Below are 27081 nucleotides of genomic sequence, written 5' to 3'. Positions count from 1 at the left end.
ACCCTTGAACTCTGCACTCTCTACATAGCACACCCCTGAACCCTGCACTCGGTATGTAGTGCACCTCTGAACTCTGCACTATGTACGTAGCACTCCCCCTGAACTCTGCACTCGGTACATAGAGCAGCTCTGAACTATGAACGTAGCGAATGCCTGAACTCTGCACATAGCGCACCCCTGAACTTTGTACTTTGTATGGAGTGCACCCTTAAACTCTGCAATCTCTACATAGTGCACCCCTGAACCCTGTACTCAGTATGTGGTGCACCTCTGAACTATGTACGTAGCATACGCCTTAACTTTGCACATAGCATACCCCTGAACTCTGTACGGAGCACATCCTTGAGCTCTACATAAAACAAGAAATTCTCCCTGGGGATGGGACTATATAGGCAACCACACTTCCAAAATGAGTAAAAAGTATATATTTATTAGTGACATATAAAATAGATCATAAGATCACACTATACAAGAGATAATGACAAAAAACACAATGTAGTACAGAACATACATGAGGATAATCACTTGTCAGTGTGGCCAATGCTCCAGAGGATCCACCATAGACACAGTGGACCTCGGCCAGAAATCTGAGTAGTAGGGCCAATGTGCAGAGGTCAGAGTGAGGTCCAAAGTCAACAGCAGCGAGGTCGCTGCTGTTGGCTTTGGACCTCACTCACCCACTCACCTCATTCAGTACTCTGACCTCTGCACATTGGCCCTACTACTCAGATTTCCGGCCGAGGTCCACTGTGTCTTCCGTGGATCCTCTGGAGCATTGGCCACACTGACAAGGCTACACCCGTCCTCTCCTGTATCCTGACCTCTGCACATTGGCCCTACAATCCTAGACTTCCGGCTAAGGTCCACTGTTTCTGTTGTGGATCTTCTGGAGCTCTAGCCAGCTGACAAGGCTTTGCCTGTCCTCTCTTGCATCTGACTGCAGGATTACTTTAAAGCCCTCTGATACAGACACAGACCCCTCAGCATATTCCAAAAGGGACAACGCACTGACCTTAGCAGTTGGGATCCTTGCTGGAATCCCGGGGGAAAGTGTGGCTTTTGCCCGCCCCCTTTGCGGGCAAGCTCTGTCCACATATACCATCACTCAGAGCAGATCCGTACCAATCCCTATTGATCTTAACTGTTTGCGACTCTCTTGCCGCCTTTCACACCTATCTGGAAATCAAATTTCTCCACTCATGTACCCCTGAAGAAAGGCACTCTTGCCTGAAACACGTCTGCTTGGAGGATTTCCACATTTTTGCCACATACTGGTGGTTAACACCATATACCAATGCACATTATATGTGTTTTCATGTTTATACCCATGGTTTCATACCTATGTATCCTCGTGTATGTTCTGTACTACATTGTGTTTTTTGTCATTATTAGTGATGTACCGAACTGTTCGCCGGTGGACAGTTCCCAGCGAACTTAGCATGTTCGCGTTCGCCGCTGCGGGCGAACATATGCGATGTTCGGTCCGCCTCCTATACATCATCATTGAGGCAAACTTTGACCCTGAACCTCACAGTCAGTAGACACATTCCAGGCCAATTTAGCATACCTCCCTCCCACATCCTCCCACCTCCTATAAATAAGCAAGGGCAGCATCCATCTTAGATCATTTCTGTGTTACTGAGAGCAGGGAAAGTGCTGCTGCTGCTGTTATAGCTAGGGACAGTTAGTCAGTGTTCCCGGTCTTGTTGTTAGCCAGTGTTCTTGGTACACTCCTGCTGTAAGGACAGCACCCCAAAAAGCCCTTCCTAGGGCTGGTATTTGAGTTTTTTTTTGGATATATATATATATATCTATTGTCCCCAAAAGCCCTTTTGAGGGTTGGTATTTGAGTATTTATATATATATATATATATTGTGCACTGCAGTTACCTGCCCGCTGTGTGTGAGAGGCCACAGACCCACCACAGACTGTACTGTGTGCACACCACACTCATTTCGGGTGGCACAGGCACAGTACCTTGCATTTTAAAAAATATTTTTTTTTTCCTCTGTCATAATTGCAGTGAGTGCTGTGTCAGGTCCACAGAGTGTACTGTACCCACTGCAGTGCACTGCCCACCACTGATATATATACGGTGGCACAGCATCTTGTTGCAAATTGAAAAAAAAATATATTTTTTATTATTGCAGTTGCCTGGGCTGCCAGTGACTGTCAGGTCCACAGAGTGTACTGTGCCCACTGCAGTGCCACTGCGTGCCCACCCACCACTGTTATATATACGGTGGCACAGCAGCTTGCAAATTAAAAATATATATATTTTTTTTATAATTGCAGTTGCCTGGGTGCCAGTGACTGTCAGGTCCACAGAGTGTACTGTGCCCACTGCAGTGCCACTGCCCACCCACCACTGATATATACGGTGGCAGGCATGACTTTTTTTGGATTAGTGTCTGGGGGGGGGGGGGGGGGGGTCTAAAAAGCGTACCTGTGAAGTTTCAGCTCTGTAGCATGTCCAGAACCAGAAAAAAAAGATCATATAGGTGTAAAAGGGGTTCCCACCATCCCTGCTCTACTGAAGAATTATCTTTTTTTTCTGGTTCTGGACATGCTACAGAGCTGAAACTTCACAGGTACACTTTTTAGACCCCCCCCCCCCCAAGACACTAAATCACACACAAAAAAAAAGTTCTTAAAATTTGTCATTTTTGATAGAGAGCCAATTATTGAAAAAAAAAAAAAAATAACTTAAAAAAAAAAAAAAAATTCTTTGGATTTATTGTCTGGGGGGTCTAAAAAGTGTACCTGTGAAGTTTCAGCTCTTTAGCATGTCCAGAACCAGAAAAAAAATTAGAATTAGGGTTAGGGCTAGGGTTAGGGTCAGGGCTAAGGTTAGGGTAATTTTTAACAAAGAAAATGGCCTCTGCCCCCACCTATAACTGGCCTTCATAGCAAAGAACACATGGAAGGGCAACGCACATGAAACAAACAAAGATAAAATTCCCAGTTCAATTTGCCAACCAGTCTGCTTACCAACCAAATTGGCCTGTCTAACAGTTTGCGTCAATACAGGGGTTTAGTTAGCACACATTTGCAAACGCATGTGAAAGCTGCAGGGCCACGTCAAGGCTCCCTGTTACCTGCAATCCTAACTCTAATGAATTTTAAAGAGTCTCCACAGTGGGAGCACATGCAAGCTAATGGATAGATAGGGGGCAGGTGAGCCTGGAGGTGGCCCATCCCTCCTGAAAGGTAATTGGGGGCATAATGGAAGCCCAGCTGATAGTATTACAGGGTAATTTTTAGTGCTTAGGGTTAGAAGGTTAGGGTTAGAGGGGTAGGGTTACTAACTCTAACCCTAAGTATCTCACCGTAACCCTAACCCTATTGACTAAACCTAACCCTAACCCTCTAAACATAACCCTAACCCTCTAACCTTAACCCTAACCCTCTAAGCCTAGCCATAAAAATAACCCTAACCCTAAACCTAACCCTAGCCCTAACCCTAATCCTAACCCTAGCCCTAACCCTAGCCCTAACCCTAATTCGTAATTTGTTTCTGGTTCCGGACATGCTACAGAGCTGAAACTTCACAGGTACACTTTTTAGACCCCCCAGACACTAAATCCAAAGAAATTTTTTTTTTTTTTTAATTTTTCCAATAATTGGCTCTCTATCAAAAAGGACAATTTTTAAGAACTTTTTTTTGTGTGGTTTATTGTCTGGGGGGTCTAAAAAGTGTACCTGTGAAGTTTCAGCTCTGTAGCATGTCCAGAACCAGAAAAAAAATTAGAGTTAGGGTTAGGGCTAGGGTTAGGGTCAGGGCTAAGGTTAGGGTTATTTTTAGTGCTTAGGGTTAGAGGCTTAGGGTTAGAGGGGTAGGGGAAGGGCTACTAACTCTAACCCTAAGTATCTCACCGTAACCCTAACCCTATCCCCTAACACTAAACCTAACCCTAACCCTCTAACCATAACCCTAACCCTCTAACCTTAACCCTAACCCTCTAAGTCTAGCCATAAAAATAACCCTAACCCTAGCCCTAACCCTAATTGGTAATTTTTTCTGGTTCCGGACATGCTACAGAGCTGAAACTTCACAGGTACACTTTTTAGACCCCCCAGACGCTAAAAAATTAGAATTAGGGATAGGGCTAGGGTTAGGGTTATTTTTAGTGCTTAGGGTTAGACGGTTAGGGTTAGAGGCATAGGGGTAGGGTTACTAACTCTAACCCTAAGTATCTCACCGTAACCCTAACCCTAGCCCCTAACACTAAACCTAACCCTAACCCTTAAAGCCCAGTTCCTGTCCCATTTTGGTCGGTTCTGGTCTGTTTGCGGTTGTTTGCGTTGTAAACGGGGAGTTTGGTCTGTCTCTGTGAAGCGGGCGTAACCCTTACACTACCTGATTGATACAACATCATACCTGATCGTATACACACACTGGATGTTTTAAAGCACGTTATTCCAAACTATTTAGGAATGTTAGGTGATTTATGCCCTTTATGGAATAAAACCCGACTCTGCGTCAACTACGTCATTTTCCATGGGAGTTTTGCCATGGATCCCCCTCCGGCATGCCACAGTCCAGGTGTTAGTCCCCTTGAAACAACTTTTCCATCACTATTGTGGCCAGAAAGAGTCCCTGTGGGTTTTAAAATTCGCCTGCCTATTGAAGTCTATGGCGGTTCGCTGGTTCGCGAACATTTGTCAATGTTCGCGTTCGCCGTTTGCGAACGGCAAATTTTAGGTTCGCAACATCACTAGTCATTATCTCTTGTATAGTTTGAATTAATGATCTATTTTATATGTCACTAATAAATATATACTTTTTACTCATTTTGTAAGTGTGGTTGCCTATATAGTCCCATCCCCAGGGGGAATTTCTTGTTTTTTTACAGCATTTAGGGACAAAGGCAACTCACATCCATGGTTTTCTATAACCGGGGATTCGCTACATTCTGCACTCTCTACATAGTGCACTTCTGAACCCTGCACTCAGGATGTAATGCACTACTGAACTATGTTTGCAGTGTACAACTAAACTCTGCACATAGCACACCCCTGAACTTTGTCATTTGTACGGAGTGCACCCTTGAACTCTGCACTCTCTACATAGTGCACCCCTGAACGTGGTATGCAGTGCACCTCTGAACTCTGCACTATTTACGTAGCGTACACCTGAACTCTGTACATAGCGCATCCCTGAACTTTGCACATAGCACACTCCTGATATATATTGCCCCTTTAAGATGCTCCCACTGTGCAATTTGGCAACAAAAACTATTCAATGCAGTTCGGCAGAGGGGGCATGGTTGAGTTCCTGCACCTAATCTCTGAAAAGAACAAGCCCTGCATAAATGTATACAATCCTACAGATGTGATAGACCTAGCCAGGACAGGGGCTTTTGGAGAGGACTGGGAGCAAGCCTCTTACCCACTGACTATGGGCCCTGGCACTTAAGGGAACACTACTCTTTGGAAGGTGTATGCCTGGGGGGGGGGGTATCCATGCAGTGGTTTTGTTTCTGAATCAAGTCCATGTTTCCCCAAAACACAGACTCTGGGAACTGGAGGTTCCATATCCATATTTGGAGCCTCTATGCCTCAAACCAGCAATGATTGTAGATGTTAATGTAATGCAATCAAGCCACTGGAGTCCCCTGCCATAATGTGTTTATTGTAAGTAGGTCTCCCGCTATAGTCTGTTGCCTACTAGTCTGAGGAGGGGGAGATCACTGTTTATATTGTTAATTGTTCTACTTAACACACCTATTGTCTGCTAGCAAACTATTAGGGAACGTGTTTACACTTGTAATAAGGTGTAGTGTACTTTGTGAGATCGATGCCAGCAAGTCTGACCTGGAATGAGATCCCTGATTGTCCAGGCTGCTAGTTATGTATTTAACTTATTGTTTATAGTGTTAATTATATTTCTGTACACAGTTGTGTTCGCATATGATAATGTGATCAGTCTCACCTGCGTGTGTAGTGTATAAAAAGCCTGTATTCTTGTTCAATAAAGAGTTCCAGTTATGCAGCTAAATTAGTCTCGCCTAGTTCTTAGTTCCAATAGGTGGCTATAAAATGTGATATCTATGTTCAGACTGGAGGAAGCGGTATACTGATGGAAGCACTCAATCACAGTGTGGGACGGTTCTGTCACAACAGATACAACCGTCCCTTTGAGATCAACCATAATGCTCATGCGGTCCGCAATGAAATTGATTTTGACACCCCTGCATTAGATTAGTGATGATAATAGTGATGCATTTGAATAACATTCCTTATTAATAGTTATCGATTATAATAGTGATACAGCAGAGCAGTAATTGTTCATAATAATGATACATTAGAACAGTGACAATACATTGTAACAGAATAGATGACACTTTAGAATAGTGATAATGATACACTGTAACAGACAGGGCCGGAGCTAGACTATTTTGCGCCCTAGGCAAGACCAGCTACTTGCACTCCAACCCCCCATATACTGTATTTATCTTCTCAGCTCCACGCCGTGTGGGACAGCCAGGGACTGCGGGCTCCTCTGCTCTGCTGTTGATAGGACTGGAGGAGGGAATGACGTGACGTCAGTTGAGGCATGCCGCACCCATGTCCAGCACCTCATTGGCTGGAAGTGCCTGGCACGGCACCTGTCCCGGCACACTGCTGGCAGCCAGGCTGCAGCCTCATCGTATTCCCGGTCTGGATTGGCCGGGTCTGGCGGCGGCAAAGGTCATGAACCAATCCAATTCGCGCACAGACAGCACTGCAGAGATGACCATTTGCTGTGTCTGTGTGTTAGGCCTGCAAAGCAAGCAATGCACAGTGAGTGACACACAGTCAGCACTATCTCGGCGGATGCCGCCAGGCCGGCGAACTACACATGAATGATCCATCCATCTGAGCCGGTCTGCACCCTCCCTAGGCTAGGCAGCAGTGGGCCCCTAGGTGGCATTGCACCCTAGGTGGCTGCCTAGTTTGCCTAGCGGGAGTGCCGGCCCTTGTAACAGAATGGTGTATAATGGCGATATATTAGGATAGTTATACTTGATGTGATGCAATCAAGGCAAAGTTACCAGTAGCACAAGCAAGGAAAGTATTAGTAGCAGTAAAGGTGAGATATAAGAGAACCTGTTACTTTGTCCTGAAATGAACATAACACACATTAACATTAGAAACAATCTCATCTATGTCAGTTCTATACATTGAATGAATTGCATCAAGTGTTATTGCTGTTATTTCTTATCTGCTTCTGTTCAGTAGATATAGATAAGGGTTGTGTGTGTTTCAGTAAAGGTGAGCGAGAATTGAAAGGGTCTGCCAACCAAATTCATCCCTTAAAATACTCGACCCCTTATCAGTACAAAGGATTCATTGTAGTGATCTCACCAGAGAGGGAGCACTAATGCTAAAACATTGCAGTGGCTGTCTCCCACTGAACCTCCAGCTCTGTGCAAGCTTCAAGGAAAAGCAGTGAGCAAGAAATAATATGAGAGCTCTGTAGAATTTTGTCCATAAATACGATTCTGTTGCCATCTAACATGACTAGGGTTGCACTGATAGCAGAATCGTACTCGTGCAAATGCTCAAATACCCAAAAACCAATACCCTCCAAATTGCACTGCATGCGATTAGAAGAGGAATGTGGTGTAATTCCTGTCCAAATCGCATCTGGTTTCCTGCACGGCTCCTCTGTGAAACCAGTAAAGAAAGACAGGGAAGCACCAGCTAAGTACAGCTAAGGGGCAAACAGTTTAATAAAAAAAATGTTAAAACAACTCACATGTTAAAAGTGCATATCTGTAATACGTCAAATCCAAATCTGCATGGTCATAGTGTCCGCCAATGATGGAAATCCACGGCTGATTGCGGTGCGTACAGGGCTGAAGGAGATGTAGGCAGTTCTGGGACCCCTGTAAACCAGCTTGGAGCGCACACATGAGTATAAGGCGGAAGTGTAGTCAGCTTGGGGGCAGACCGCCTATAAATCTCCTCCAGCCCTGTGAGCACCGGCAGACACTATGACCATGCAGATGATGTATCTTGTTACTGTTGCAATGCAGGTCAATGACCAGACCTGAACCTAGTAGCTCTCCCCCATTTTGTGTTTGTTTTCCCCATGTTGGCATTGTGTCCATTGGAGCATTTGCATTGGCAGAGCAGAGTAGGACTGGCCATAAGAGGGATTACTTTGACACAGTTGGCCAGCTTAGGCATGTATTGTGAACCTGTTTTTTATTGCAAAGTTTGCTAGAAAGGATATATAAAAGTTTGCAGAGGGTTATCCAGAATTTCTAGAATTCCTCTTCAAATCGAATGCGATTCTTAGTAGTGCAATTTGAGCCCAATTATTTCGTATGGGTTCAAATCGCACAGCAAAGGTACCGGTACTCGGTATCGGTGAGTACTTGACCGAAAGTATCGGTACACGTACTCATCGGTAAAAAAATTATATTGGTGCAACCATATCGGTGAGCACAACATCTAAGAGACATTTTACAGATATGTGGATTATTTATGATCCTAAGTCCCCCAATCAGAATGCCAGTGATGTCACCAGTTTTGAGGTCAATTTGTCACACCCCCTGATTCCCTCTACATATCTTAACACAACCTTCCTTTACATATAGTGCAGCATGGAGGGGTTCAGTGAAGGAGCAGATGAAGGTGTGGAGGTGTCGGATCGGGATACCCAACTCATAAAATGAGATTTTCCCAGCCTCATAATCCAGATTTATTCTGACTTTGGTTGCTAAAAAATTACGAGCTAAAGTAGTGGATCTGTTGCCATGGCGCCATGATAGCTCATTACTATATTTTTCTAGACACCAGGACATGGAATTACCTCCAATCTCTGTATGCCTTGATGTCCTGTCTATGCTGGGGTAACACACCCCAACTCTGCAGCGTGATGATCCCCCAACATCTACGTCCCAGTAATGTCTCCCTGAGTAGAAACTCTCACTGCTTAACACCTGAGGTTCTGATATTGCATGGAATCTCTCTTCTGTTTGGGGGCGATTTAGGTTTCCAGCTATCTTGCATGCCGTCTTCCCCTCATCTGAAATATATAGACTATTATGAGCTGTGTCTTCATCCAGTGATATTTCGGCAGGTTCTGCTATATTTATCCATTTATTTACCCCTGTTACCATATCAAAAAGTCCTGCATGTAATAGGGGCAAGATCTCAGTCGCAATCAGATCCCCCCCACCATGAAGGAGTTTATCTCGTTTTGCTTTGTCCTCCTCATCTCCATCCTCAGTGTCACACAAGTCACCTGTGTCTGATTCCTGCAAAACACTCAATGGATCGGTCATGTTGCGTATCTCCTCAATGTGACGCATCTTCCTGGACAGCTCGTCCTTCTTTATCTCCAGATCCTGGATTAAGTTTGAGATGGGAAAAGAAACATTATCTACCTTCCTGGTTATTTCAATAAAAACTCTTCTCTCCAGGATGTCCAGTTTTCTCCTGATGTCTTTGAATATGACGGCGACTCTTTTGGTTACACCGTCTGCACTGTCTTGCACATTTTTCTTGAATTTATGCAGACTCTTGATGCTTTTCTCCATCTCCTCTCTCTTTTTTACCAATTTCTGCAAAGCATTGGTCAGGTTCTCCTTCCTCTTCTCAGAGGCCTCCTCCAGTGCCTCCACCTGGTGTTCCTGATGGTCTCCATGCAGCCTGCAGGACCCACAGAGACAGGCCGAGTCCTCCATGCAGTAATACTCCAGGATCTTCTCATGGACGGAGCATTTTCTGTTCTTCTGCGGAGTGGTGAGGTCAGATAGGACATGTTGGGATGATTTGCTGTGGACTCTCAGATGGTCATCACAGAGAGAAGCTTCACACAGCAGACAAGATTTAATAGCGGGTACAGGAGAGTGAATACAGTACGTACAGATCTGTTTTTGGTTCTTCCCCTCCTCCTCCTTCTTCTCTGGCTCGGTAGATCGGATGCTCTCTGCTATGTTGCGCAGTGTTGTGTTTCTGCCCAGTTCAGGTCGCTCCTCGAACTCATCTCTGCATTCAGGACAGCAATAAACTCCAGACTCCTCCTGTGTATCCAGAACACCTTCTATACAGTCCTGGCAGAAGTTGTGTCCACATTTCAGTGTCACAGGATTGGTATAAATGTTCAGACAGATGGAACAGTCCAGCTCCTTCCTCGCATCAGAGAACGCCATCGCTGACTGCAGAAGAGAGAAACAAAACTAAGCAGATGTGTGTCAGAGGCAGGGAGTCATAAGGGAGGGGGTCGGAGGAGGATCTATTGATACGTCTCTGTGTGCAGAACAAGAGGGAGTGAAGGGAGGAGGGAGATCTGATGATCACACTGTCCAAGATTTTATAGATATACAGCTTTCCTGCTGATCTGTTTGTCATGAATGGGGATATTCTAAATGGTTGGAATCGTGAAGCCTCTGTGCATCCTGCATGTTTGATAAAGGTGTGCATGGAGATTGTACTTTAATGCAGGGTACAGCTGACCACTACAGGAAGCACTAGAGACAAAGATCTGGAAAAGCATGTGTAGATAGGTGCTAGGAAAAAGCTTTTATATGGCCCTGTCTGCTTATCAGAGGGGCCTGATCATTCAGCTAGGCTGTCATGTGTTTCCAGGTATGCCTGTTGAGCTTGGGGAGTCTCCTCACTGTGTCCAATGAGGGCTCTCATTGGACAATGGAGGAAACCTGGCCAATAGCACATAAGGGCTTGTATCTTCCCCCAGAGGGCAGAATCTGCCGCAGTGAATCCTGGATCGACCTCTACTGTTGAAATCAGCGCCCAATAGGCTTAGGGTCCATGTACACGGGACGCTGGAAATGACCGTTTAGGAGCAGTTGGGCGTTTTTTTCGGAAGCCCCTGAACGCAGCTCCATGTTATCTTATCTGTCCATGTACACATGGTCGTTTACAGTCATTTGCAGGCAGTTGCGTTCAGGGACTTTTTTAGAACGCAATTATTTGCGTTCGAACGTGTGTTTCCCGGCGTTTCAAACGCAGAAACGCGGCCGAACGTGACTGAACGTGATGAACGTGATGAACCTACGTTCAGCCACGTTATACGTTTTTTTTCTTCCATTCAAAATCAATGGTTCCCTATGGGAGCCTATTGATTTGAATGGAAGTCGCACCGCAAGTCGGATCGGACTTGCGGCACGACCTGCACTGTGAGAATCTTGAGGGGGAACTCCACGCCAAAAATGGGAAAAAAAATGCGTGGGGGTCCCCCCCAGGTTCCAAACCAGGCCCTTCGGGTCTGGTATGGAATTTGAGGGTAGCCCCACGCCGAAAAAACGGTGTGGGGTCCCCCCAAAATCCATACCAGACCCTTATCCGAGCATGCAGCCCGGCAGGCATGGAAAGGGGAGGGGACGAGTGAGCGGCCCCACCCCCCCTGGACCACACCAGGCCACATACCCTCAACATGGGGGGGTGTTGGTGCTTTGGGGCAGGGGGAGCTCTGCACCCCCCACCTCAAAGCACCTTGCCCCCATGTTGATGAGGACAAGGGCCTCATCCCCACAACCCTGGCCGGTGGTTGTGGGGGTCTGCGGGTAGGGGGCTCATCGGAATCTGGAAGCCCCCTTTAACAAGGGGGCCCCCCCAGATCCCGGACCCCCTCCCTATGTGAATGGGTATGGGGTACACTGTACCCCTACTCATTCACCACATAAAAGGCAGTGTATGGAAATAACGACAGGAGACGTTTTGGAAAGTTTATACGTCTGTGAAAACCCCCTGAAGAGGAGGGCGAAACGCGTTGACGCAATTTCCGGTCTACGCCTTAGAGACACGTCACTTCCGGTGCGGTGGAACGCACGCCGTAACCACGGAGCGTCCAATCGGCACCAAACAGCTAGGAAGGACGAGACCTTTGTACTACATGCCTTACTATTAGCTACGAAATGTGAGTTTGTATTTTAGAATTTGCACAATAAACACTTTCTTAATCAGATTTACACTATTGTGAGCATCCTTTCTCCATTACATGCATCGGGGTACTTGTATCTTTGGAGAAATACCTGGGTTGGAGAAGTGTGGCAGTTGGTTCCTTACTAGGACATAAGCTCTGTCGACCTTTATAGCTGTACAGCATAGAGGTCATTTTTGTCCGGTAAGTGAATACCCAAAGGGGGAGGACCGGCACTTTCTCACTGCACCGAAACGATTGCATGACTGTGCACTTTCTTCCTGGCACTCCAGCACTTTCGTGGGACCCATTTGGGACTGTTTACAACTAACCATCTATTGAGATCTTATTGAACTATTTTACCTGGACTGGCACCTTATTCTATTTATTTTTAGTTTTATATTTATACGTTTTCTACATATCAGCTTTTTTGCACATTTTTGCAACATTGCACGGTGCACTTTTAAGAGTTCTATATTGTAGATATACAATTACAATTTTTCTGTGTATTATAATTTTTTTCTGTGTATTATTCACATTCAATACTGTTTTGCGCTGTCTATTTACATCTTTTTGCACTTGAGAATTTTGGGACACCACAATTTATGAACAGCTGCATTTCGGTTTTAATTTCACACAATATTGACATTATGTAATTTTAGTTAACCACATATCTTTGCTCTGTATTTGCACTGCACATAAATTTGTTTATTGCATCAAGATTTTTTTACTTTGTCAGGAACCTCTATTTAAACAATGTAATAGAAAAAGAATCCTTTTCACTAAATTATAAAATACTGTGGTGAAAATTAAGACGTTTATGGTGTTAGGGTCAATTCTGACCCAGTTATAATATAGGATTTTAGGACACTAATAAGTGCCAAAACTAAAATCATAAACACTCTCTCTGCTTAGTAACACTGACAGCCAATCCCCTCTCAACCCTGTGAGCTGTAGTTAGGGAGGGGCCTATCTCTTTGCCTGCTTGTCTGCTTCTCTAAATAAAGTGAAGAAACATAGGACAAATACATTTCAGAGTTGCTGACTTTATTTTACCATTTTTTAAAATTTGAAAATGAGAGGTATGCTATCAAAAGAAAGGTCTAAGGGGTCACACCAAAAATATTAAAACCAATCTTTTCAAGGATAAAGAAGCCTAACAAGGTAACCAAGAGGTAAGAAACAAATTGGATGATAAATAATTATTCAGAGGGTATTTTATGGCTGATTTAAGACACGGGTCAAAACCGACCCTAACATCATGGATAGTAACGCAATTCTAACATAAGAGGAAGGTTATGTGGTGATCTCTATGTGCCCTGTGTGAAAGCAGCACCATCGCTGTTACCTTGTCCCTGTGCATCCGTCTGAGACCTCCTTACTAGGGATGATCGAACGGTTCGGGTCCACCATCGGTTCGGCCCGAACATTGGGTGTTCGAGGTTCGGCCGAATTTAGAACTTTTTGCCCAAAAAGTTCGGAATTCGGCAACCAGAACCGCCCAAAATGCAATGCTTCAGGAAATGGGCTTTAAAAGCCCGTGATTGGACCAGAACCATTAGCAAAAGCCAATTGAGGGGGCAGGAGAATGCTAGGAATGTGATTGGAGTGACTAGGGGGTCCCTAGACCAATCATTAGTGAATACGCCCCCCAGTATATAAGATCGCCCCCGCCATATTCCCAGCATTGTTATACTGGACATGGAAGAGAGTGGAAGCAGTTCTGTTAATTTTACTTTAAAAGTGTCATTTAGCTATTTTTAGTGTGAGGAAATGGATATCTAGTGTAGTTAGAGTGCTCCTTTACACTTAAGTTAGCTTCAAAAATTTAGTTTCTGTAGGGAAAGTGTTAAGTGTCAGGGGACCGTAGTGTAGTGTAGGGTTAACTGGCAGTGACTGCTATGGCAGGGTGACAAAACCCTTCCATATCAGGGTGACCGCTATAGAGAAATGATCATTTCTCTGAGTTGCTTCGGCACAGGCATGTGGCTTCTCACCAGCAAGCATTTTTTAATGCTGCAGGGGCTGCCACTGCCAGTGCTTTTTTGAGGACATGTTTGATGTCAGACATGACATCTGAACATGTGTATAGGGGGAATATATAGACATATATGTCTGAATATATACCCCTAGACATATATAGGTGTGATAGTAGCAGAAATAAATGCTTGCGCTAATGAAATCATTTACAGTAATATATTTCTGCTACTATCACACCTATATGTCTAGGGGTATATATTCAGACATATATGTCTATATATACCCCCTATACACATGTTCAGATGTTTTGCCTGCCTCAAAAGAACCCCAAAAAATGCCAAAAAAACGCTAGCGTCAAAAAAAAAAGATGCCCAGGTGTGTTTTTGCTGGCATTTTTTGGGGGGTTTTGGAGGCAGGCAAAACATCAGAACTTGTGCACAGTACCACTATACACAAGTTCAGATGTTTTTCCTGACTGCAAAGAACCCAAAAAAATGCCTGCTATTAAACCGGCAAGGTGTTACAGCAGAGAAGCCATATTCCTGTGCATAAAGTTTTCTAATACAAACAATCTTTTTTTTTCTGGTTCTGGACATGCTACAGACCTGAAACTTTACATGTACACTTTTTAGACCCCCCAGATACTAAATCCAAAGTAAAAATCAAAAAATCTCTTTTTTTTTTTTTTTTTTTTTAATTTTTCAATAATTGGCTTTTTTATCAAAAATGACAATTTTTAAGAACTTTTTTTGTGTGATTTTGTGTCTGGGGGTCTAAAAGGTGTACCTGTGAAGTTTCAGCTCTGTAGCATGTCCAGAACCAGAAAAAAAGATCATATAGGTGTTAAAGTTAAAGGAGGGTCCCGACCCACATCCCTGTTCTACTGAAAAATTATCTTTTTTTTTTTTCATGGTTCTGGACATGCTACAGAGCTGAAACTTCACATGCACACCTTTTAGACCCCCCCCAGATACTAAATCCAAAGTAAAAATCAAAAAAATCTCTTTTTTTTTTTTTTTTTTTAATTTTTCAATAATTGGCTTTTTTATCAAAAATGACAATTTTTAAGAACTTTTTTTTGTGTGATTAATAGTTAATGGGGCATGACCCAGAACCCTAGGCACTTTTTAGGGGCATTTATTGGGTTTTAGGGCTTAAAAATGGTGTTTTTTGATTACAGAAGTTCGGGTCCCATTGATTTCAATGGGGTTCTGAAATCCGGGCCGAACTTTCGTGAAGTTCGGGTGTTCTGGTCGAACCGAACTTTTCAAAAGTTCGATCATCCCTACGAGTCCTTACCATTTGGTGACATCTGCCTGTGACCCCAGAGGGGTAAAAAAGCTGTCTTTGACTCAGTGTTCTGGGTCAAATCTTAAGGTGAGAGGCTTTGATCTCTGGTGGCAGTGGAGTGAAGCACAATACCGTATATTAATCACTTCTGTGGTGGCCATTACTTTGAGAATTGGAATGCATCTATTTATGGACATTTAATTTCATGATTTTGAGTGTATGCACATATTGATTTATTGACACTTATTTATTTTTTTGTGATATTGGGAAGCACTTATGATTTAAGGTCATTGAGTTTGCTTATTTTTTACACATATTGTCATTATACACATTATTTTTTGACATATTCATTTTTCTGGCGCAGCCCCTGTTTGTTTTGAATTACTTATATTGTGGAAGGGGATAAAAGTCTGAGGGGAGCACATGACAGGGTGTCTTTGGCGGGAAGCAGAGAGGAGGGTGATGGCTGTCTCTACTCCTGTCAGCGTGAGGAAAGGTGTCCTTGAAGGTCGGCCTAGAGAACAGAAGGGTGAGCTGAGCTGCAGAGAGGGATCCAGTGTGCTGCGGACGGTGGACCGAGTGGAGCTGCTGGGCAGAGGTTTCCAGGAAAGCAGTGTCCTGAGTAATGTAAACTGCTCCGGGGTCTGCCTGGGATAGGGGACCACTCCAGAAGGTCAGAGGGATCCAGGAGCCAACTAACCAGGAGAAAGCTTAGAAAGGGGGTGCCAGAGTCTAAGCCCTGAAGAGAAGGGTGTGTGTAAAGAGGGCGCCAGTGCAGGCCCTGAAGTGTTAAGCGTTGCAGCAGATGTACAAGTAGCGATCTTTAAGGAAAGTGTTAAGGGAGCTTCTACAAGGACTTTTTGCCACAGGAAGGTGACAGAAGTCAGTTCAGTACTAACAGACCGCAAGTCTCACTAGCGCCAACCGGCATTGACCGGCATTCAGCCAGCTTCTTCGGTAGGCAAACGGAGCCCACGCTCCAGGCGTAACGCGTATAGGGAGGCGGAGCCTGCGTGCCTGACGCCGATCGCTCGGGTGCTACTCTCTAACACTGAATGCCATAACAGCAGGCACGGCTGAGTGCCCAACAAATGTGAGTTACCCCTTTATGCTCAATAAAAGCTCATTATTTACATTCAGAGAGCACTAGATCTTTGCTTTATCTTTATTTTATGTCCTGGCGACCCCCGGAGGTGAAGGCTGGAGAGGTTACCTGTGATAGTCTGTTTATCCCCTGATATGCTCATGCTGGCCCGTTTGGGTCTGGTATCAAGGTGAGAGGCCAATCTTACTGGTGGAGGGAGTTCACACACTGGTGGTTCCTGCTTGATTCACAAGGGATTGAGGCTGTCCTGTCATCACCTGGATATACTAATCATTACTTTGGAGCACTTTATATGAACATTTATGTTTCATCAGAGCACATATGATGGACACCATATTTTGTTGATAACACTTGTTGATTCATTAATCACTAATTATTTTTGTGCACTTCTGGCGCAGCACGTTTTTTGATTTTTATGTTTTTGTTGTGAGGTGTGGACACAATTTGTGTATGCAGCCGGATTTATATATTGATTTATTCTAGCACATTTATACACATTTGAATTTCACTTAGTCTTGCGCTGATAGTTTTTTCACTCTATGAAAACAACAAAACCCACAGAGGAAAAAGCATAAAAAAAGAGAGAGTTTTTAAGGCAGCACAGTAAACCAGTTCAAACAACAAATTCAAAAGATCTTGCAGGGACCTGTCTGCGGTTAGACTGCAAAGGGGGCCGCCTCTCTTGATTCTCTGTAGAGTCACTTGTCACATGATGATCTGTAGATAATGGCTCAGGGGCCTTAGGTGGCAAGGGATCAGATGTGTCTTCAACTTTCTCTTCACCTGGGTCCAAAATCAAATCCTCAGACTAAGTCAGTACAGATGGTGGTATTGGATGGGGAGGTGGGCCCAACCCCCCCCCCCCCCCCCCCGGCTCCCGACTCTAACATTGTCACTAACATCGTCAGTCTCTGAGTTAGGAGAAGTTGGAGGCTCAAGTACAAGGGGTGGCAGGGACCAGTTAGCTGAAGCTTCATGCACTAGGGGAAGATCTGCGGCATCAAACACCAACCAGTCATCAGCAGGTTTCTTGGAGCAGTCACCACCCAGCACACAAGGTTTCAGCATGTTTTGATGCAGCTTCGTCTTTATGGGGTCAGGCGCTTTGAGACAAGATCATAGACAAGGGTAGGTGGGAAAGGTGACCCCACCACCTGGTACAGGGTGCGCTCCCACTTGCGCTCCAGCTTGCTTCCTCTGGTATTTTTGGGATTTTTTACCAACATAGGCGATATTATAGGCGATATAACTTTCGTATATGGGGGCTCCCGGAAACCGTCAAGGACGCTCATTCTGCGGTTTGTGCGTTTTTGAAAGAACTGATGCCTGACACCTCTGACCACTGCCTGGAATTAGATAAGGCCCATAGAGCCCACCAGTCACCACGGGCTGATGGCCTCCCTCCAGACATCATTGTTAAGCCTCATTTTTATGCAGTTAAAGAGGAAGTCATGAGACTTACGCGTAATGCGGATCAGCTTTCCACACAGGGGTCCCCCATTCAGATCTTTGTGGACCTATCCCCTTATACTATCCAGAAACGGAGGTCCTTAAAGCCACTGCTCCTGATACTCACCCAGAAGAATATTACTTATCGCTGGTCCTTTCCTTTCAGATGGAACTTTTCCTATCGCAACAAGACCTACGGCTTTTCTTCATTCCAAGATGGTGAAAGGATTATGCTCAAACTAGGCCTTATCTCTCGAGCAGCTTTCTTCGAGTCAACATAGGGGCCCAACAGCTTCCAAGCGCCCCTCTCCTCCGAGCCCCATAACCCCACTGTGGGTTAAACAACAACCCAAGTGATCACGAGAAACCAGACCACCCTGATGACATTTTCTAGGGGGGACCATCATGGCCCCCCTATGGCCCCATTTCTCAGGCTTTCTCACCTGAGTGGCTCTGGTTCTTGTTTATATAATGCTGACTTATATATTTTTATTTCTGTTATTGTATAATGACCTCTCCTCTAGCAGTTACCCCGTTACATCGGGTTATTCTATATCTCCCTCTCCCATCCTTCCCTTCCTGTCTTTCCCTCCCTGTTAACCTACTCTCCCTCTCCCTTTACCTTCCCCGAAAACTTTCCCACCTCTCTCTTCCTGCCCCCCTTCCTCACCCCTCCCTGCTATCCCACTCAGAAAGCCAGCACACGGGCCATGGATGGGAGGCTGTACACTGGTGCTCACTCATTCATGTTACATATACCTCCCTTTTCTTCCGCTCAAGTTTGTATAACATGCTACATTGTTTGTTATGTATATTTTATCTGGTCTTTGCCAATAGTTTATTGATCGATTTTTTTTTTTCCGATCTCAGCATAGGTAATTCGGCTGAGGTAGTTGCCATGCGCCTCACTTTGTCTTTGAGCAGAACCTCGCTTCTACTCTCGGACAACCCTTTGTCTTCCTGCCTGGGAGACCCTGTTGGGCGTCCCAGGCGAGGACTCAGAGTGACTTCTCGGGCCCGGCTGAGTCCAGAGAACTCGACCACCTACTTGTTTTTGGTACGGTTTATAATTTTTTTCTTTTTGTTTCTTTTTTTTCTTTTACTTGTTTTTATTTTTATCCTTAGGTTTTTACACCTGTACTCAACTAGCACCCATGGTCTGGTGCTTTGTGTTCTCCTCTCTATGTCTATTAATCCCTATCTCTTTTCTTTATCCCCTCTGCCTTTTTCTCCTCTCATCCTGCGCAGTCACTCTTGTCACCGAAGAGACTCCCAGCCGATGCAGCAACCAGGATTCCCCCTATCACCACGTCTCCATCTCAAAGGACAATCTGGTCGGGCTCTCTCTGTTCCTCCTCAAGGTAAGTCATCTAGCGCACCCGGGGGCAACCCACCCCTCTGATCCAGTATGGCCTCCACTTCTACACCCTCCCACCTATCCATATTCTCCCATAACACCTAAGGTCTTAACTCTCCCATCAAACGCCTGAAAATCTTCCAGCTATATCACTCCCAGCACGTTGATGTCGCTCTGCTACAGGAAACTCACTTCCCCAAGAGCTATCGGCCTTCCTTTCTTCACCATAAATTTGATAATTTTTTTTTGGCTAATGCCGATAACAAGACGAAAGGGGTGGCCATATGCATTGCTAAACACGTACCTTTCTCTCTGATCAATATGGTCGCTGACCCAGAAGGCCGCTACCTCTTGGTCACTGGAACCATATGTTGGGATTTTTTACCAACATAGGCGATATTATAGGCGATATAACTTTCGTATATGGGGGCTCCCGGAAACCGTCAAGGACACTCATTCTGCAGTTTGTGCGTTTTTGAAAGAACTGATGCCTGACACCTCTGACCACTGCCTGGAATTAGATAAGGCCCATAGAGCCCGCCAGTGCTGATGGCCTCTGTCCAGACATCGTTGTTAAGCCTCATTACTCCCCGAACAAGGGACAGGCAAAATTTTTTATTGCTGATATGTTGAATAAACTTTCACCCCTCTTTAAGGGTTTTGTAATCTTAGGGGGTGACTCGAATATAGCCCTCGACCAATCCATCGACCACTCTCTGACAGGTCCGTCTAAAAATAAACACTTACCCAGACAAAGCACCAAAATCGCACACTCTATCTATTCCTCTGATCTTTCTGACATTTGGAGGGAACTTTATCCAAAGACCAAGGATTACACACATTACTTGGCCCCGCACCGTTTCTACTCACGAATAGATCATATATTCATTAAGACGTCCATGATCCCTCTAGCCTTAAAAATCTAAAATTAGAGAAACCGCACTTTTCGGACCACGCCATGTTCCACCTCTTACTGGCTAAGACTTTATGCTCTGCCCAACTGTTTAGATGGCGTCTTAATGAGTCTATATTGAGCGATCCTACGCACTGCGTGCTTATCACAGATTTCCTGAGCACATATTTCCATGACAAGGACACCGGGGACGTCTCACCCAAAACTTTATGGGCTACACACAAGCCCTTGATTAGGGGCACACTTATCCAAATTGCTTCCCGGCTAAAACACGACCGCATACAGACTATACTTCTTTGACCACCGTGTTCATTTCAGCATCGAAATTACATAAAGCTAACCCCTCAACAGACTCCCTCGCTAAACTGGACACTTCCCGTTTAGCCTTGAATCTTGCCCTCACAACTGAAGCAGAAAAACATCTTAGCTGGACAGGTGCCCGCTCATACCTCTCTAGAGACAAAATAGGCCCAAAACTAGCAACTAAATTGAACCCCAAATCTAAAGCTACTTCCATCCCTAAAATCCGTACCAAACACGGTGACCTGACTCAGCACCCCCAGAAAGTAATGGCGGCTTTTCAGGACTTCTACTCTGACCTCTATTCAGCCCCTACAACTTCCCCTAAAAACCTTGATAGGTTTTTTAATGATCCTAATCTCCCCATTCTTTCCAAAGAGCATTCTACTCTCATGGAGAAACCTATCTCTGAATCCAAAGTTCAATTTGTCCTTAAATCCCTTAAACTTAAAGCGGTAGTATCCCGCTTTTTGACACTTTTACCTACAGGTAAGCCTATAATAAGGCTTTCCTGTAGGTACAATTAATATCTCCTAAACCGGCACGGTTTAGGAGATATTTGCAGTGCATGCAGCCGCTCACGCGAGCGGCGCATGCGCTCTGAAGGTCCGGAGGGACCTTCAGCTTTCCTTGCCGGGAGCTTGCCGGAAAATCACTCCCGGGAGCATGCGCGGGAGTGACGTCATCGCGGCTCCGGCCAATCACAGCGCCGGAGCCGCCGAACCCGGAAGAGACGCCGAGGGATCATGGCAGCGCCCGCAGCGATGTCCGGGGGTCCGTGTCGGGGCTTTGTTCTAAGGTAAGTAATACTAGCATACTAGCTTATTATGCCTTTGTCTTGCAGGTTTTTTTTTTTTTTTTTTTTTTCGGGTTTACAACCGCTTTTATTCAGCCCCTGGCCCAGATGGTCTCTAACATCTATATTACAAAAAATTTGGTACCACCCTCGTCCCTTATATGGTCCGTTTCTTTAATTCTCTCAGAGATGGCCACAATCTAGACCCGGACCTGAATGCGGCCACCATCTCACTTATACCAAAACTGGGAAAAGACCGTAGCGATGTTGCGAACTATCGTCCGATCTCATTAATCAACAACGACCACCAAAGTCTTAATATTTAAAGGTTTTTATTGGGTTTAAAACAAGAACATACAAAAAATAGGTAACATTATAACATTACAAATCTTCAAAAGGCTACAGGTCATGGCATAGGTACAAACATAAACAATAATCTTATATGGTAATGGTAACACAGACCACTATTGGTCTATGTACGTAAAGTCAACAGGTACAAAAATGAAAAAAATTCTACCTACAAATCTGTTAGGGCAAAAGCCCATATTCTTGCAAGACCGGGTAATTGGAGACCCTAAATGGAATGTTATTCAGGTATGTTAGTAAATAGATATTCTGGTTGATAAGGAGCAATTAATCGTACATTTGGAATGAAACTAGAATAGTGCGTGACCACCGAATGACGTGAATAGGCTAGGTTCTTCTATCACCTTCCCACCTTTGGAAGGAGTATCCGGCATCTGAGCTCATTTGCGACCCCCGCCTCTTGGGCACCCCCAAAGGGAGCAAAACTGTGCCCAAAGGCAGGGGGAGTGAAAAGGAGCTAAAGTGCTTCCCAAGTAAGGCGCTAGTATATAATGAAGCAGAAGGGACAAGAGTATTAGGAGGGAGGGGTATTGACCACCATACGCTCAGTCCAACTGGTCCAAGGTTGCCATTGTTGAGTGGTGTGATTTGCAGAATGGTTTTTAAGAGATAAGGTACGTTCAAACATGTAGTGCGTGTTGATGAGGTCAACAACCTCCTAATTAGTCGGAGGGAGAGCTTGTTTCCAGGCTCGCGTAAGAGAGAGCCTGACTGCTAGTAGGATATGTATCACTGTATGTCTGAGGGGTTTGGGGAACTGTTCTATCCCTAGAGACAATAGTGCCAATCCCGGATTGGGTGAAATAGAAATATGCGACACCTCAGATATGATCGTGAATATGGCCGTCCAGTAGTTTAGTATGTTTGGGCATTGCCATAATATGTGGAAAAGAGTGCCCTCCTTTCCACATAATCTCCAGCATGTACTGTCATGGTTGGGATCAAATCTGTGTATTCTCTATGGGGTTAGGTACCACCTAAGAGAAATTTTTATGGAAAGCTCCCATAGGTTGGAGCAGCTAGTAACCAAAAATACAGATTGAAGTGCTTGAGTCCATTGTTTGTCAGTATGCTGTGCTCACCAAAGTCTTAGCGAACAGATTATCCTCTTTTATTGCTCGTTACGTTCATATGGACCAAGCTGGATTCATATCGGGTCGCCAGGGCACTGACCAGATATGGAGGGCAATAGATAATATCTCCCTCCTCCACTCTCTATGGAACGGTGGTAACATGCAAGAAAGTTACCTCCTTTCGATGGATCTCCAGAAGGCTTTTGATTTAGTCTTGTGGCCCTACATATTCACGGTCTTGGAGAGACCAACTTTCAGGGCCTGCTTCAGTCACTCTATTCTACTCCGTCTGCCCAAATCCGTACAGCAGGGCAATACTCTTCCTCATTCAACATTAGAAAAGGCACTAGACAAGGCTGCCCACTTACCCCGCTAATTTTCGCTATCGCAATAGAGACGCTAGCTATTGCGATCCGGAATCATCCAGCTATCAGAGGGGTCATCTGCGGGACCCAGGAACATAAATGTGCCCTGTTCGCCGACGATCTCCTGCTGTTCATCACATCTCCTCTCACATCCACGCCTAATATTCTCAAACTCTAAGGCCCCTTTCACACAGGCGGACCGTTCAGATCCGCCTGTTCCTTTTTTTGGTGGATCTGAACGGTCCCCCCATGCATTCCTATGGGGCATCGGATGTCAGCGGAGACATGTCCGCTGACATCTGACCCGATCCGACCCGATCCGATTTCCCCCATAGAGATGCATGGGGAACTGACAGCTGTCATCCTCCTGCTCAGCGGGGGATCGGCGGATCGATCCCCCGCTGAGAAAAGCGGAGTCCGTTTGACGGACTACAAGTATGAAAGAGCCCTTACATACGTTTGGCCAAATCTCAGGCCTCCAAATCAATACAGCTAAATCTATGGCATTGAATATCTCCATCCCTGCTCGTTCATTAGATAATCTTCGGACTTATTTCCCATTCACCTGGAGCTCTCACCTAATCCCTTATCTCGGGATCAACCTCCCTAGCTCGATTGATAAACTTTATGAAGTAAACTACCCTAGTACCCTCAGAAAATTAGAAGAAGACCTTAAGTCCTGGTCCAAACTTGAGCTTTCATGGATAGGGAGGATCAATACGGTCAAAATGACGCTACTACCACGTATCTTTTACCTGTTTAGGTCACTCCCCATCCCCCTCAAAAAATCACAACTGTCACACCTGCAATCCAAAATTGTTTACTACGTCTGGGGCAACAAAGGTCACCGCTGCCCGCAATCCCACTCTTTCGCAGGAAAGATGGGGGCTTAGGCCTCCCTTCCTTGTGGTGGTATTATCAGGCGGCTCAGCTCTCCCAATTTTCAATAGTATATTCCAGAGGCCCGAAACCAGACTGGGGTTCATATTGAAAGACAAGCGGTCCTCCGCCACACCATTGATTTCCTCCTCTGGTGTAGGCCTAAAAGTAGACCACCTATACTTTCTCCAACACTTTCGCACTCCATCTCTCTATGCGATAAACTATACAAACTCCCCACCCTCACAACTGACCTGAAACCCTTGACCCATTTATTTAACAACCGACTTCCCACCGGGACTGGATATTGGGGCCTTTAAATGGTAGCTCAACAAAGGCCTATTTAGAATAGGTCATTTTTTTAATCGACTAGGCCCCCTCACCCAAGGCCATTGCACGAAAATACTTAAGATGCCTTCCTCGGAATCCTTTCGATATACCCAGATTTCTCACTTCCTCCACTCTATTTGGCTTAATAAACACGAACCCCCTCAACTCACCCCATATGAGAACTGGTGCTCCAATATTCTGGATCAGAGGGGTGGTATTTCCGCCATCTATGCCTTCCTTGTGGCTGCCAGGGACAAACCTTCTTACGCTATCTCCTGGGAATCGGACCTGAAAGAGACGTTCTCGCCCACAACCTGGACCCGCTGCTTCCGACGCTCCTTTACGGGTATCCTAAATGTTGCCCTGATAGAAGCCAACGTGAAAATCTTTACCAGATGATACAGGGTCCCGACCAGATTGGCCACAATGTTCCCTAACACTTCTCCATTATGTTTCCGCAATTGTGGAATGACTGAGTCTATGTTTCACACTTGGCGGTCCTGCCCACATATTAGATCCTATTGGAATAAGATCTTTCACCTACTGCGGAATATATCGGGCCTCGCCATACCACAAGACCCCAAAATAGCCTTTCCTATTGAACACGCCCCTAAATATTTGTCCAGACTGCTCTTCTTTATTCTACTAGGTGCTAAAATTACACTGGCTAGGTCTTGGAAACGGGAAACAGTTTCCCTCAACGCAGCTAAAAGCAAAATCTCCTGGCTCATGACTCAAGAGAAATTGGCCAGCATTCTACTTGATAAAGAATGCACCTTTGAGAAGGTATGGGAACCCTGGGCAGTATATACCAACACTCTCCTTTATCCGGGGTCATTTATCATCCGACGCTGGGAATCTCTGATGTGACTTTACTATCACCCTCTCTCTCCCCCTCTTACTCTTTTGCCTCCCCTCAAAGCAGAAGATCCTTTCTCTACTTCCTTTTCTTTTCTCCTTCATCTGTTCTTTTCTCTCGTTCTCTACACCCTGAGACCTCTATAGCCACGGACCATTTCTGTTGGCTGACTGATTGCTGGTTAAACTCTATCCAATCTTTGTCTAACACACATGTGACTATTGTTATCAATGAGGACACTTTCGTATGTTTTGCCCCTTGAGTTCCACGTGCCTTGTTATGTGGTGTTCATATACCTGTCTGTTTTGTATATTTTTACTTTAAGGAAAATTTAAGGTTGGCTGATGGCGGCGGGGACTCCCCCCCCCCCCTTCTCCATGGAGACAGTATTTGTTGCCAATGGGGGTCTCCTGGGGCTGGGGAGGGCCTCTTCCGCCCCCCTAACTGAAATTTTTCTTGTTATCTTTTCCTTTGCTGTTAAAACCTACAGATCTGTTCTATTTTCAAACTCATGATAACATTTTGGTTCGGATGTTACTTAACAGTATTTGCTCTCTCCTGTGACATCCTTATGTTTTGTATTGTCCTTCAAGTTTAAACTGTCCTTGTACTTTTGATTAATGAACAAATAAAAAAAAATTTTGCAAGTAAAAAACCTTTATAAGTATGTCCAGTATGTTTTTGTAAAAAATGTTTCAATTGGATTTATCTTTATTTTATCAAATAGTATATTCAAATTGGTGTATTGTTAATATATGTCATGGCCACCTCCCAGCAGAACCTACCGGCCAGCGGCCAGCAGGACCCACAGTGATGGGCACTGGTGCGGCTGCATTGATGGGCACTGGTGCGGCTGCATTGATGGGCAACTGTGAGGCTACATTGATGGGCACCGGCTCTCGACTGTAGCCGCTGCTTCCTCCAGCAGTACCCGACGTCATGACCAGCAGTACCCATATGACTAGTTTTACCCACCTGCAGTGCCAGCATTACCCACCAGCAGTAACCGCCAGCAGTAACCACCAGCATTACCCACCATCTTTACCCGCCAGCAGTAATCACCAGCATTACCCACCAGCATTACCCACCAGCAGTAACCGCCAGCATTACCCACCAGCAGTAACCACCAGCAGTAACCGCCAGCATTACCCGCCAGCAGTAACCGCCAGCAGTCTGCAAAATAAGTAGAAAAGGTATGTGCATTAGCGTGTGTAAATTGTTGCAATGTGTTTTTTTTAATAACTAGTTGTGTTTTGTCATAATTTGTTATGTCCTTGTTCATACATGTATGAATAAGAACATGACATTTTCTAGCTGCCTTAGTCACATGTGCTAGGGGTGCAACTAGCCCCCAGCACATAACTGAATATCCCAGCATGTGCAGTGTTTCTGACTCCCCTCGCCATGACCACTTCAAATCACGGAAGTGGTCATGGTGGTTAGAGTGTTCCTTTAATATTTCCAGAAGAAGTAAACCTCTGTATACTGATTCCATTTCATTTGATCATCCTCTGGTTGTGTTAAATTAGTGCGGGGGGGGGGGGGGGGGCGCAGCGGCGCGGGAAGGGCACGGCAGCCTTTTATTACTTATATACCTTAACTATAGTATATATTTTATATGCGCCCCGAAAAAATTTCTCTACACTCAATGTGGCCCAGAGAAGCCAAAAGGTTGGACACCCATGGTCTAATTCATGGGTGTCCAACCTTTTGGTTTCTCTGGGCCACATTGAGTGTAGAGAAATTTTTTCGGGCCGCATATAAAATATATACTATAGTTAAGGTATATAAATAATAAAACGCCGCCGCACCCTTCCCGCGCAGCTGCGTCACCCCCCCCCCCGCACTAATTTAACACCAGTGACCAGCAGGACCCACAGGTCTGTGGCCAGCTCCCAGCAGGACCCACAGGTTGTGGGCCAGATGGGAGTTGGCCGTGGACTTTTGGGTCCTGCTGGCCACTGACTTGTGGGTCCTGCTGGCCCCTGGCCATGCCCTGTTTCTTCTGGAAGCTGACCATGGCCTGTGGGACCTGCTGGCCACTAGCCTAGGGTGACCAGATGTCCCTAGTTTTGTCCCGCTTTGCAGGGCTGATCTTGGTCAGGTGCACCACAAGCTGGGGCAGAGGGGGCCCTTG

The 27081-nt window shown here is 45.2% G+C and overlaps 2 protein-coding genes across 2 annotated transcripts in view; both read right to left on the bottom strand.

The window, feature by feature from the left end:
- Positions 1–27081, bottom strand: part of LOC309550900 (3-galactosyl-N-acetylglucosaminide 4-alpha-L-fucosyltransferase FUT3-like) — a 1045386-nt gene that overhangs the window by 276758 nt on the left and 741547 nt on the right. The gene's annotated exons all lie outside the window — the stretch shown is intronic.
- Positions 8454–10204, bottom strand: LOC309550899 (E3 ubiquitin/ISG15 ligase TRIM25-like). The gene has a single exon (XM_082251284.1). The coding sequence runs from the start codon at positions 10150–10152 to the stop codon at positions 8539–8541; it is 1614 nt and encodes a 537-aa protein (XP_082107410.1). The 5' UTR covers positions 10153–10204; the 3' UTR covers positions 8454–8538.

The sequence above is a fragment of the Pelophylax lessonae genome, assembly GCF_965119305.1.
Source record: "Pelophylax lessonae genome assembly, chromosome: 3".
NCBI classification, from domain to species: Eukaryota; Metazoa; Chordata; class Amphibia; order Anura; family Ranidae; genus Pelophylax; species Pelophylax lessonae.
Note: the sequence above shows the minus strand (reverse complement) of the source record. Positions and strands in the feature narration are given on the sequence as shown.